Source organism: Macrotis lagotis, chromosome 5, assembly GCF_037893015.1.
Source record: "Macrotis lagotis isolate mMagLag1 chromosome 5, bilby.v1.9.chrom.fasta, whole genome shotgun sequence".
NCBI lineage: Eukaryota > Metazoa > Chordata > Mammalia > Peramelemorphia > Peramelidae > Macrotis > Macrotis lagotis.
Window position 1 is genome coordinate 27,807,534 of NC_133662.1, and position 13,165 is coordinate 27,820,698.

The 13,165-nt window shown below is 43.5% G+C and overlaps 1 protein-coding gene across 2 annotated transcripts; it reads left to right on the forward strand.

The window, feature by feature from the left end:
* The first annotated feature begins 2,461 nt into the window (after positions 1-2,461).
* LOC141523725 (uncharacterized) lies at positions 2,462-9,785 on the forward strand. 2 transcript variants are annotated; one of them, XM_074237151.1, is made up of 2 exons: positions 2,462-2,880; positions 7,720-9,785. In XM_074237151.1, exon 2 carries the CDS (start codon positions 7,784-7,786, stop codon positions 9,767-9,769), a length of 1,986 nt encoding a protein of 661 aa, XP_074093252.1. In that variant the 5' UTR covers positions 2,462-2,880; positions 7,720-7,783; the 3' UTR covers positions 9,770-9,785. The 2 variants fall into 2 exon arrangements, with proteins under 2 accessions (XP_074093252.1, XP_074093251.1); XM_074237150.1 differs by having other exon boundaries at positions 7,742-9,785.
* The last annotated feature ends 3,380 nt before the right edge of the window (positions 9,786-13,165 follow it).

Genomic DNA, 13,165 nt, shown 5'->3' on the forward strand with positions numbered 1-13,165 from the left:
ACTCAATTCTTCTTGACCTAAGTCTAATGCTTATTATATCCTCTGAGGCACCTAGCAGTCATTTTCTATGAGTCTATTACTAAGTAATTGTTTGCCCTAATGTTATCTGATAGGATGGCTAAAAAAAGATGGGATAAAGATATGTTTGAGAACACTTGGATGCATTTTGCTCTAGCCATTGATTCAGTCCAAGAAGATGGGCTGATAGTCTTGGGTCTTCTGCAGATAGAACAGCAAATGTTTTGTATCCTCAGAACATTGCATAATAAATCTTTCAACTGCTTTTTGCATAAGCATGTGTGGTGATGTGTGTCTGTGTGCATTTGTATGTGTTTGGAAATATTTTGCCTAAACCCTAATTGTACCGAAATGGGGTAGTGTAGTTATGACCCTGCCCTTATGACTAAGCATCAGGGTATCTGATTTCTCTGGGAGCTCCCAGGATAGAAACAATCCCACTAATGATGCAAAATAGGTTTGACTATGTAAGATGGAAGATGAATGATTCTTTATAAGAAGGTTCCAAACAATGACACATTTCCAAAGTTCTTTAAGATCTATGAAATCTTTTTCTTGTACAACCTTATGAGACAGAGATGTGCTATTTTCCCCACTGTACAGAAAGGAAAATAGAAGCTCAGAGAGTGTAAGTCTCTAGTTTACGTTTCCATAAGTAGTATCAATGCTGATCCTGAATCTTCTGACTGCAAATACAAACTTTATTTCTCTACCTTATTCTGCCTCCATGTATGTCACTCATTAGTTCAAGCAAGGAGTCTTGTGTGGGAGGGGCCTGAGGGCTTATGCCCAAGTGGTTGGATAGGTAAGTAGAATGCTTTGCAGAGATTTCAGAATCTTAGATCAAGTGGTAGAAACAGCAGTAGGTAGTATTAAGTAAGTTGTGGTATGATGGTATTAGGACACATAGGCAGGTATTATTCACTGGGTTAGACATAGAGGATACTTGCACAAACTATGGTTCAGTCTGCTCAAATTCAAGGACAATGATCAGCAGAATCTTTTAACTGGATGATAGTCATATTATTCTGCCACATATACCAGAAATTTATTTTCTTGTTTGGGAGAAGAATGCATATAGTTTTCAGAAATTCTTGTCTTTCCCTGACATGTATTCCATCTTTTCAGTGAAACCTTCCCAAATTAACCCAGTTCCTTGTTGTATCTTGGGGAAGGCACTATAAAATCAAATTGCATTGATAACTTATAAAATGGGGACAGGCATACTTGGTTCTTTGGGTTCTCACCAGAAAAGACCATGAATGGTGGGTGGAAACAGGGTAGGTAAGCACAAGGTGCATGGGAGGGAAAGTCCACTAAGGCAGAGATAAATAGCTAAAGGGGTATAGGGGAAGATGGTAGGGGGACAAGGGATGGTATAGTGAAGGAAGGAAGACTGTATGGGAATGGTGAGGGGAGAGGTACAGATAATTACTCATGTTACCATTGCTTAGATAAAATTGGAAGTACTGGCAGCACAGACCTTTAGGAGAAGGAAGAAGGTTCTGGGGGCAGAAGTCTGAGGTCTCATTTTTATAGGTTTTTTTGAGGAAATGGACAACTATCTGTACTACCTTGTAGTCAGTTCATTAATATATTTAAATCATTACAGAGTTGTCAGAGTTATCAAGTCTGCATTATCTCAAAATTATCATCACTTTTTTAATTTTAGAAAGGTTTTATTTATTTTGAGTTTTACAGTTTTTAAAACCCCCAATCTTGTTTCCCTCTGCCCACCCCCCACAGTGGATCAATGGAATAGACTAAGTGCAATAGCAGGAAATGACTATAGTAATCTGTTGCTTGATAAATGCAAAGAGTCCAACTATTTGATAAAAACTGTTGGGAAAACTGGAAGTTAGTATGGAAGAAACTTGGATTAGACCAACATCTCATACCCTATACCAAGATAAGATCAAAATGGAGACAGGATTTAGATATAAAAAGCAATATATTATAAGTAAACTAGGAGAACAAGGAATAGTTTACCTGTCAGATCTATGGAAAGGGAAGCAATTTAGGACCAAGGAAGAGATGGAGAACACCATTAAAAATAAAAAGAAATGTAATTTTGATTACATTAAATTAAAAAGATTTTACACAGACAAAACCACTGTAACCAATATCAAAAGAAATGTAGTAAATTGGGAAACAATTTTTACAACTAGTGATTCTGATAAAGGACTCATCTCTAAAAATATACAGACAACTGAGTCAAATATTTTTTTAAAAGACAAACCATTCCCCAAAGGACAAATGGTCAAAGGATATGCAAAGGCAATTTACAGCTGAGGAAATCAAAGTAATCCATAGTCATATGAAAAATTGCTCTAAATCACTAATTATTACAGAAATGCAAATTATAACATCTCTGAGGTACCACTTCACACTTCTCAGACTGGCCAATATGCCTAGAAAGGACAATGATCAATGTTGGAAGGTGTCGGGGGTCGGCCCTGACCGCCTGAGTGGATAGGACCTCCCCGAGAGTGAGGTCAGGCCAATCTAAAGAAGATACGGTTCCTTAAGGGGAGCAGTGGCTTCACCTGGTTGGCCTGTGTCCATTGCTCCAATCGGGTGGTAGGTCCTGCCCTCGGGGCGGATCGGGGTGGCAGCCCAGAACGAACCCCCTATATTAGCCATCACCCTGAGCTATTCGGGGGATCCCTCTGCACCTAATAAAACATATGCCTCCTGAAGAAGTGTCTGCCTGAGTCCCTCCTCGCTGATCCCCGGGGGAGGGAAAACACCAGGGACGCCTGAAGCAGTGCCCACTGAGGAGCTCACTCGGGAGTCCGGGGAAGAAGACCCCGGACAGAACTGGCCCCCGAACAGGGACACCCGAAGACCCCGCCGAGTGAGGTAAGCCTGTTTAAGTAAAAACAGAAGAGGCAGACACCCTAGGTCCACGGGACACCTAGAGGGAGTAAAGATGGGCAAAGGAATGACTAAGCATTTACAGCCAGAGGATTCAGGAGTATTAGCATGTCAAGTACATGCACTAGTAAAGACTCATGGTATAAGAGTCCGTATAAAAGAATGTAAGGATTGGGTGGAAAAAATATTGGTTGTCTCTCCTTGGGTCTCCCACACCGGCATTGACCCTCAGAAGTGGAGAGTGGTAGGAACTCAAATGTCCTCTTACAACACAGAAAAACCTGGCTTTCTAATGGACACAGACTTTGTAATTTACTCCGTGGTGGCTGCGGCCCTTGACCCGCAGCCCCCACAAGGAGCCGTGTCTGGAGAATCACAAACAGGACCCTCATTACTGGGGGAACCTGAATGGCCCCCGCCCCCAGATGAGGGGCTTGATGACCGGAGGGAACCAGCCCCCAAATACCCTTGGGAAGAACTGGCTGCTGCGAGTCGATCGCCTGCCCCGGTAAAAAGTGATAGTAAGATTTTAGAACAAAAGGGCAAACATACAGAATGGCAAGGGATCTGCGGACAGGGTGCAGATGGCTGGAGCCACGTGCTGATAACAGGAAAGGAAGGGTCTGGGGCGACCGTCCCCAGACAGGCACCCCGCCGGACTCGTTTACAGCAGGCCATTCATAAGGCTTTGGAGGATGGGGAGGAAGTAGAGGAAGAAGACCTAGACTATCTTACCTCCTCAGCAGCTGCTTACCCAGTATTTGTGCAAAGAGAAAACGGCCAACAGGTTAGAGTTCGCCGCCCAATACCGTACAAATTTATCAAAGATCTCAGAGAGGCAGTCCATAATTATGGGCCAGGATCTGCCTATGTAAAATGCCTCATAAGTTCTAACACTCAGACTGCCGCCTGGCTCCCCATGGATTGGGATGAAACTTTACAAGCGGTGTTAGAGTCATCACATTACACCGCCTGGGCTGCCTACTGGCGCAGAGAGGCCAGGCTACAGGCTGAGATCATAGACCCAAATAATTCTGATTTAGTCACTAATCAACTCACTGGATGTGGCCAATTTAACACGGTGGAGGCTCAATTACAACTTTCAGAACCCATTGTCAGGGCAGTGCAGGTAGCAGGACTGAATGCCCTGAACAAACTGGCTCAAGCAGCCTCGACTCCCCCTGCAGCAGCTGAAACAAAGAACCAAGGAGTCTGCTGTAGATTTTATCAGCAGAGTGCAGACTACTGTGGAAGGGAAATTCGGGACAGGAAATGCAGCACAGCCTTTAATCATTCAGTTGATAAAGGGAGGGCTAACTCATTCAAAAGGCTTGCTAGCTACTCTGCCTGCTGACCCCTCCTTAGAGGAGATAATTGATAAGGCCCTAGACGAGGAACCCCCACCGGATCCTCTCCAAGCCTCTATTAACCTCCTCGTTGATGCTTTACAAACCACAAGCTTGGTGCCTAGATCAAAGGGCAAAGGAAACTGTTTTCGCTGCGGGAAGGCCGGTCACTTTCAAGCTGAGTGCCGTAATTCCCAGAAGAGTGCAATGAAGTGCTTTGTCTGTGGTAAACCTGGTCATATAGCAAAGCATTGTAGACAGAAAAATAAGAAGTATAGCAATGATGGGCCGCAGGGAAACGGGAAGAGGGGTCGGGAAGCCGAGGGCCCGACCCCAGGGCTGACCTATTAAATCCCTCGGTTACTATTCCCCTCTCAGAGAGCACAGAATTGAGCCCATGGACTACGACTACTGTTAAAGCCTCCCCTAGGGACTTCCACCGCTTAGTGATTGGAACTGCTCTCGCTCCCCAGGTCATTGTCCACACACAGCTCCTAAGCCCAGGCCAGACTTCTATAACTGTTACAAATCCCCACCATTATCCAATAGAACTAAAAGGCGGTGAGCCTGTTGCTCTTGCTATTTCCCTCCCCTGGATAGATAAGGATTGGAGAGAGTGTACCAATGAGGACACATTTGTGGCATGGACACAGGCTATATCAGCCCACCGTCCCACTTTACCACTTATAGTGGAGGGAAGAGAGATTGTAGGTTTAATTGATACAGGTGCTGATGTCTCGGTCATATCCACAAAAGATTGGCAGCCCTGTTGGGAACTTTCAAAAACTCCCCAAGACATCACGGGAGTTTCAGGAGGAACTTTGGCGAAAAAGTCTCTAAGATTTCTAAAATGGAAAAGTGATGATATAGCAGGGATTTTCCGCCCTTTGGTACTTACTATTCCTATGTCCCTATGGGGGAGGGATGTTTTGCAAAATTTGGGCTTGTCTCTGACTACAGACACAGCTTTAAACCACTAGGGGTCACTGGAGGGCCGCAACCCATACCACTGACTTGGAGATCTGACAAACCGGTTTGGGTAGATCAGTGGCCCCTCACAAAAGAGAAATTACAGGCCCTTGCTAACATAGTACAAGGACTTTTATCGGCTGGACAAGTAGAGCCATCCACCAGCCCATGGAATTCCCCAGTTTTTGTAATCAAAAAGAAAAGTGGGAAATGGAGAATGTTAGTAGATCTAAGAAAAGTAAATGCCACTCTACAACCTATGGGTACCACCCAGCCTGGGTTGCCTTCTCCAGTTGCCATTCCAAAGACTTGGCCCATAACTGTTATAGATATAAAGGATTGTTTTTATAGTATACCCCTTAACCCTGTAGATAGACAACGCTTTGCCTTTAGTGTACCTGCTGTAAATTATCAAGAACCTGCTCAGCGTTTTCAGTTTAAAGTCCTTCCCCAAGGCATGGCAAACAGTCCCACTCTATGTCAGGTTTATGTTGCACAGATTTTGATGCCCATTAGGCGAGAACACTCAGGAGCCATTATTATTCATTATATGGATGACATATTAATTTCTGCATCCCACCGGACTGATGTCTCACTTATTTTACAAAAGATTACCTCAGCCCTAGCAGCATATGGGTTACAAGTTGCCCCTGAAAAGATACAAACAGAACCTCCCTACACATATTTAGGACATCAGGTATACAAGGATTTAGTGAAGAAATCTCCTAAGATTGATACAGCTCAAGTTTCTACATTAAATGACTTTCAGAAATTAATTGGTTCAATCCAATGGCTGAGGAATGTAGTTCCTATTTCCAATGATATGATGTATCCATTGTATAATATTTTAAAAGGCTCATCTGATTTGAACTCGCCTCGTACATGGACCCCTGCAGCCATAAAAGCTGTTACTCAGATACAGGACTTAGCATCCACATCAATTGTTGCCCGATTAGATCCAGCCGCTCCAGTTTATGTAACTCTGGTGTGTCATCCTTCATTGGGTAAGGCCGGAGTAGTGTTCCAAGTTACAGGTCCTTTACAATGGGTACATTCATCTAAATCCATGAAGTCTATACCCTCCAAGTTTGAAGTGGATGCACAACTCCTTTTGAAAGCAGCGGAAGCTGCAATCACTATTTTTGGTACCATTCCTATATTACTGCTCCAAGAGGATCCTGCAATACTTACTCATCTAGCACAGAACTCTGAGGAGTGGGCCATGTTATTGTCTATTTATCCCACTTCTCAGGGTCATCCACCTCCCTCATTACGAGGATGGTTGCAACTCCCTTTGAAGTATCCCTCCAACCCTGTAGTTCCTCAGCCAGTACAGGGAGTCAATGTTTTTACGGATGCTACCAAACACCATAGAGCATCTATTTATATTCCAGACAAGAAGATATTGAAGGTGCTACAAACCCCATATACCTCAGCTCAAAAGAATGAATTGCAGGCCATTGTGATAGCCTTAGAACTGTGTGCTTATGAGCCTTTTAACTTAATCACTGATAGCTATTACTGCTTTGTCTTATTGCAACAGTTAGCTCTAGCAGATCTTTCTTTGTCCAATTCTGCAGTCATAGATCTTTTACACCAAGCACAACGGTCTCTCCTACACCGCTCTGACCCCCTCTATGTCTTACATGTCAGATCTCATGTGTCCACTTCTGGCCCAATATACTCAGGGAATGCCATAGCTGACTCGGCTCTCCTTGACCCTGATATCAAAAGTGAGATAGTCATGTATGCAGATCCTTCTATTGTTCATGACACATTTCATCTCCCAGCAAAAACACTTGCACGGCTTTATGGTCTTCCTAAGGAAGAGGCACGTCGCATTGTCCGACAATGCAGGCATTGTGTCCCTTTCCGCCCTGCCCCGCTTGTACATGCCACCAATCCCCGGGGCCTGGCCCCTAATGACATTTGGCAGATGGATGTCACCCACTTTCAGGCCAGCCTGATTCATGTCACTGTGGACACTTTTTCTAACTTTATTATGGCCACTTTGCAGCCTGGTGAGGCTGTACGCCATGTGATAGCTCATTGTCTTCACTGCTTTGCCACCCATGGGATACCTCGGTTGTTAAAAACCGACAACGGCCCGGCCTATACCTCCTCTGCTTTTGCTCGCTTCTGCCACCAATTCGGTGTCACCCATGTTACCGGTATCCCTTACAACCCCACCGGTCAAGCCATCGTGGAGCGTGCCAATCAATCCTTGAAGCGCACTCTCATTAAACAAAAAGGGGGAGTGCGTGGTAGGCTCACTGCAGCCCAGGTAGCAACAGCAGTATTCACTAGGAATTATTTGATTGATAATGAACAAGGCATCACCCCTGCCATGAAACAGATGCTGTCAACATCAACACAAACACAAAAACATGATGAACAACAAACACAAAAACATGATAAAAAAGCACACTTGCAAAGTCCGACCACAGTTTGGTGGAGAGATGAGGAGGGTCGTTGGCACGGCCCTGCACAGGTTAAGGTGTGGGGAAAGGGATTCTTATGTCTCCAAACAGGTGAGGGAACACGCTGGGTGCCCGTCAAATGGACCAGGGCCTATGAAGAGACGAAGGAAAAGATATCGGAGCAGAAGAAGGCAACGACCTAGCAGGACACGAAAAATTATGAAGACACAAGCTCCTGTATGGCTAAGTATCATGGGTTTGCTATGTGGATTGCAACCCGCCACCCCTCTTCCTTGGGGCAAGGGTGGGAAGTGGTACAATCTGACCTCTCCTATACGGAGGGCTGCTGATGAACGAGGAGAGACATATTGGGCTGTTGCGAGGGGAGTACCGTCCCTTCGTATAATGGGATGGGGGAGCCAGACAGTGCCATTAAAGTTGCATGGCAACGCCACCGTTGTGCTGGGCTTACATGAACACGGTACATTACCTATACCGATGGAAAGACCATTAAAGAAGCCCCTCACCCTGCTCTCCATTACCACGCCTATTTGTGTGGTAGCCCGTCCTCCACACGGGCTATGGCCGGGTGGGAACACCTCCTCTTCCCCAGATAACGGAACCTCTGTTAAGAATCATTGTATACCCTTAGAGCCATACAACAGCACAGAAACTCCGAGGCCGATTCCGGACCTGAACAACCATACTGCTGCGGTTAATCTTTCATTCATGGCCATTGAGCAGCACCCTCCGGAGAATTCTAATTCCATAGTGCCTTTACATTCCCTACCACCCTGCCCAATAGGCCACCGTTCGCAAGTATTCATACCTACGGTACCCTGCTCCACGGGCATCCCAAGACTAGGACCACTTGGGCTACCTAACAACACTGAGTTATGGTTTTGGGATGGACAGCAGAACCACACTACGTACACCATGAGACCCTCTCCCACTCCTGTTGCCTTACCGTATGGACAGATGCATCCCGACCTCTGGAAAATAGGAGTGGCCTTAGGAGGAGTGAACGCCTCTTTTCGCCTGTGGCCATGCCCTCGTAATGACGATGCCTGTCATGACTTTTCATTCCAACAATGGTATAATGTGTTTAAGACTCTTAACATCTCTTGCCATCAAACCAAGGACGGCACAGACCGCTTGTGCTACCGGCTGAGTGCCACCGCGCACACCCCTCCGGACGCTCTCTTCCTTCTTTGTCCCCCTGCTAACTTGACTATTCAACTAAAGGGGGAGTCCGCTGGTTTACCCCTTTTTAACATCACTTGTACTGACCCGATTTTTACAAATGTTTTACGGTATAATCATACTGGGTATGCTGTGTTCCTAGCTGTATCCCCTCCCTACCAACTCCTACCTGTCAAAGCAGAAGATTTTGCGTTGTCCCCCGCTGATTCTTTGGTGAAAAAATTGTACCGTGCAGTGTTGGGGGAAAAGTTGTTACGTACTAGGAGGGATGGGATCGGGGATGCTTTGAGTTTGGTGAACTTGGCTATTGAGATGTATGAGGAATGGCAGATCCAGGAACTAGAGAGTGAGGTGACTATGTTAGCTTCTACTATCCAAACATTCATAACAAACCAGGTCTCCCTCTGGCATTACCAGCAACATGTTGACTCCCTTCTACAGAAGCAAATAGGAGCATTGGAAACAACAGTCCTCTGGTTAGGGGATAGACTGGCCCTTATGGCAGGGTACATGAAACTTCAATGCCATTATAAGTATCAGCCTCTCTGTGTGCTTAATTTGCCTGTAAATATGTCACAGTTCCCATCAGACTGGGGTAGAGTTAAACAGGCATTACAGGGGGCGATGTTAGCCTACAACACCTCCAATGACATCCACCAATTAGATATGCTGATAGCCCAGCTCAACAACATTTCCTCCCATTTCAGAGCTGAGTGGGATGATCAAGAAGACTCCTTTCTAAAATGGTTTACGGGTGCCCTCCACCTGAGATGGTTGTTTTCCTTCTTGCCGGCTGTAGGAATGTTTATTGTGATTTGTCTCTTTTTCCCATGTATCCTGAAACTATTGTTCTTCATCTTTTCTCGTTCTCTGGAGGCATTGAAGGCGGACCTTCTAGGCCCACGCCATCGCCGGGCTCGGGCAGCCCCTGTATGATTACTAACCGAGCCGAGCCAGGGTGCTCTGCCCCCCCCATAAGCAGGTGGGGCGCTAATTGTGTTAAACAAAAAGGGGGAGTTTGTCGGGGGTCGGCCCTGACCGCCTGAGTGGATAGGACCTCCCCGAGAGTGAGGTCAGGCCAATCTAAAGAAGATACGGTTCCTTAAGGGGAGCAGTGGCTTCACCTGGTTGGCCTGTGTCCATTGCTCCAATCGGGTGGTAGGTCCTGCCCTCGGGGCGGATCGGGGTGGCAGCCCAGAACGAACCCCCTATATTAGCCATCACCCTGAGCTATTCGGGGGATCCCTCTGCACCTAATAAAACATATGCCTCCTGAAGAAGTGTCTGCCTGAGTCCCTCCTCGCTGATCCCCGGGGGAGGGAAAACACCAGGGACGCCTGAAGCAGTGCCCACTGAGGAGCTCACTCGGGAGTCCGGGGAAGAAGACCCCGGACAGGAAGGGATATGGGAAATATGGGACACTAATACATTGTTGGTGAAGCTGTGAACTCATCCAACCTTTCTGGAGAGCAATTTGGAATTATGCCCAAAAGGCAACAAAAATATGCACACCCTTTGATCCAGCAATACCACTACTGCATCTATACTCTGAAGAAATTATGAAAAAGGATAAAAACATCACCTGTGCAAAAATGTTCATTGCAGCTCTGTCTGTGGTGGTAAAGAAATGGAAACTGAGGTAATGTCCATCAATTGGGGAATGGCTTAATAAACTGTGGTATATGTATGTCATGGAGCAATATTATTCTATTATCATCACCTTTTGCTGTTGTGCTAGTCTTACAAGAATATCTGAAACTTATCATTATATATACATATACACACACACACGCATATGGATCTATCTATATGCATATCTATCTATGGATACAGATACATAAGTATATATATAAATATATGTATAAATATACAAATAAATAAATAAAATTTATGTATATAGGACCAGACCCTGACAGCAGTGCCTAGATGGCTTCTGCTGTTTCAGCCCTTATTTTCAGGATTGAATTTTTGATTCTTTAAGATACAGTTTGTAAATAATACTCTTTTAATCTATGGGACAGTCTGTACATGATTTCCTTCATATTGGCTACTTTAAAACTTCCTAAACTAACTAGAAAGGTCAGGAGGATAGTGGTTGAGGGACTGAACAAGGTAAAATTTTAACACGTGAAAATACTTCTAGATTTTTGGAATCAGAATTTGAGTTTGAATCTCAATTGTGTTATGCCTCTATGAACTTTACCAAATCATTGAAACACTCTTAGCCTCTATTTCCTTACTTGTAGAGTGAGGGAGTTGAATTATTTGATCTCTGGGGCTTCTTCCAGAACCACATTTTTGACACTATCTTCCTCCTCTTAATATTGTGGGGTTTTTTTGGTCTTAGAGAACCTTAGAGCAGATCTCAAAGATCACTTTGTCCAACTCAAAATTGAATAAGAGATCCCTTCATAATGTCCTGGACACATCAATCTCCAGCCTTTATCAAAAGATCTAAGATCTTTAAATGTAGCCAAGATGAGAAGGAAAGCAGAACTTGGGGGGAAATATTTTTATACAGTTACTTTTTAAAAATTTTACTTTTTTATTTATTTATACATTACTAAAATAGTCTTGTAAGAGTAAACATAATCCCCCCTTCCCCCACAAAAATAAAAAAAATCTCATGAGAAATAAAGTGAAAGAAAGAGGAAAAAATTGTGCTTCAGTCTGTGTTCTGATACCATCAGATCTGTCTCATGGTGGATCTCATTCTTATCATAAGTCCATTAGAGAAGTTACTTCCACAGTTGTTGTTGCTAATTGTAATTCCCTTCATCCATTTCTCTCCATTATTATTATATTTATATATTTATTATTATCATATTTTCTCTTTCTTTTCGCTCTCTCCCTCATCAAAAATGTGCTGTGAGACAGCCAAGTGGCATAGTCAACAGAGCACCAACCCCAGGGCTAAGAGGCCCCAAATCAACATCCCAACCCAGAGACCTAGCAACCACCCATCCCCATGGTCCCACCACATTGCAAAAAGTATAAAAGAAAATGTATTATATCAGAATATTCTCTCCCATGATCTACGCTCTCCTCTATCCCCTACCTCTCCCCCCCTTCCCCCATCCCCTTTCTCTCCTTTTTTCTTCTAGATTTCTATGCCCTAGTATGTGTGTGTGTGTGTGTATATATATATATACATATATATATATATATATATATATATATATATATATATATATATATATATGTATAGTTTCCTTTCTGGGCCATGGGCCATTTCTGATGAGAATGAGGCTCTCTCATCCCCTCTTACCTTTCTCCCTTCTATACCATTGTGAAAGCTATTTCTTGACTCTTTTACATGAATTATCTTCTATTCTGCCTCTCTTTTCTTTTCTCCCAGTACATTTCCTTTCTACCCATTGAGTCCATTTAAAAAATATATTATACCTTCAAATTCAGCTCTCTTCTCCTGTGTCTTGACTATAAAAACTCCTTCTAACTGCTCTAATAACTGAGAAGGTTCATATGAGTATTATCAGGATCATCTTCCCATGTAAGAATATATTCAGTCCATCATCATTAAATCCCTCATAATTTACCCTTCTTGTCTACTCTATGTTTCACCTGAGTCCTATATTTGAAGACAAACTTTTTATTCAGCTCTGGCCATTTCAACAGAACATTTGAAATTCCCATTTCTTTGAAAGCCTATCTTTTGCCCTGGAAGAGGATGTTCAGTTTTGGTGGGTAGTTAATTCTTGGTTACATTTCAAGCTCTTTTGCCTTCTGGAATATTACATTCCAAGCCCTGTGAGCTAAATCCTGGGTAATCCTGACTGCAGCACCACAATATTTGAATTGTTTTGTTCTGGCTGCTTGTAGTATTTTCTTTTTGACTTGGGAGGTCTGGAACTTGGCTACAATATTCCTGGGAGCTATTTTTTTGGATCTCTTTCAGGAGGAGATTGGTGGATTCTCTCAATTTTTATTTTGCCCTTTGCTTCTTGGATATCAGTACAATTTTCCTGTAGAAATTCTTTAAAATGGAAGTCAAAGCTCTTTTCCTGATCATGACTTTCAGATAATCCAAGGATTTTTAAATTGTCACTTCTCAATCTGTTTTCCAGATCTGTTGTTTTTTTCAATAAGATATTTCATGTTTTCTTCTAATTTTTCATTCTTTTGATATTGTTTTATTGTGTCTTGATTCCCTGCAAAGTCATCAGCTTCCTTTAGCTCCATTCTACATTTGAAGGATTTGTTTTCTTCAGAGAGCTTTCTTATCTCCTTTTCCAGCTTTTTAGGGTATTTTTCTCCTCATTAACTTTTTGAATTGTTTTTTTCCATTTGACCTAAACTAGTTTTTAGTATGTT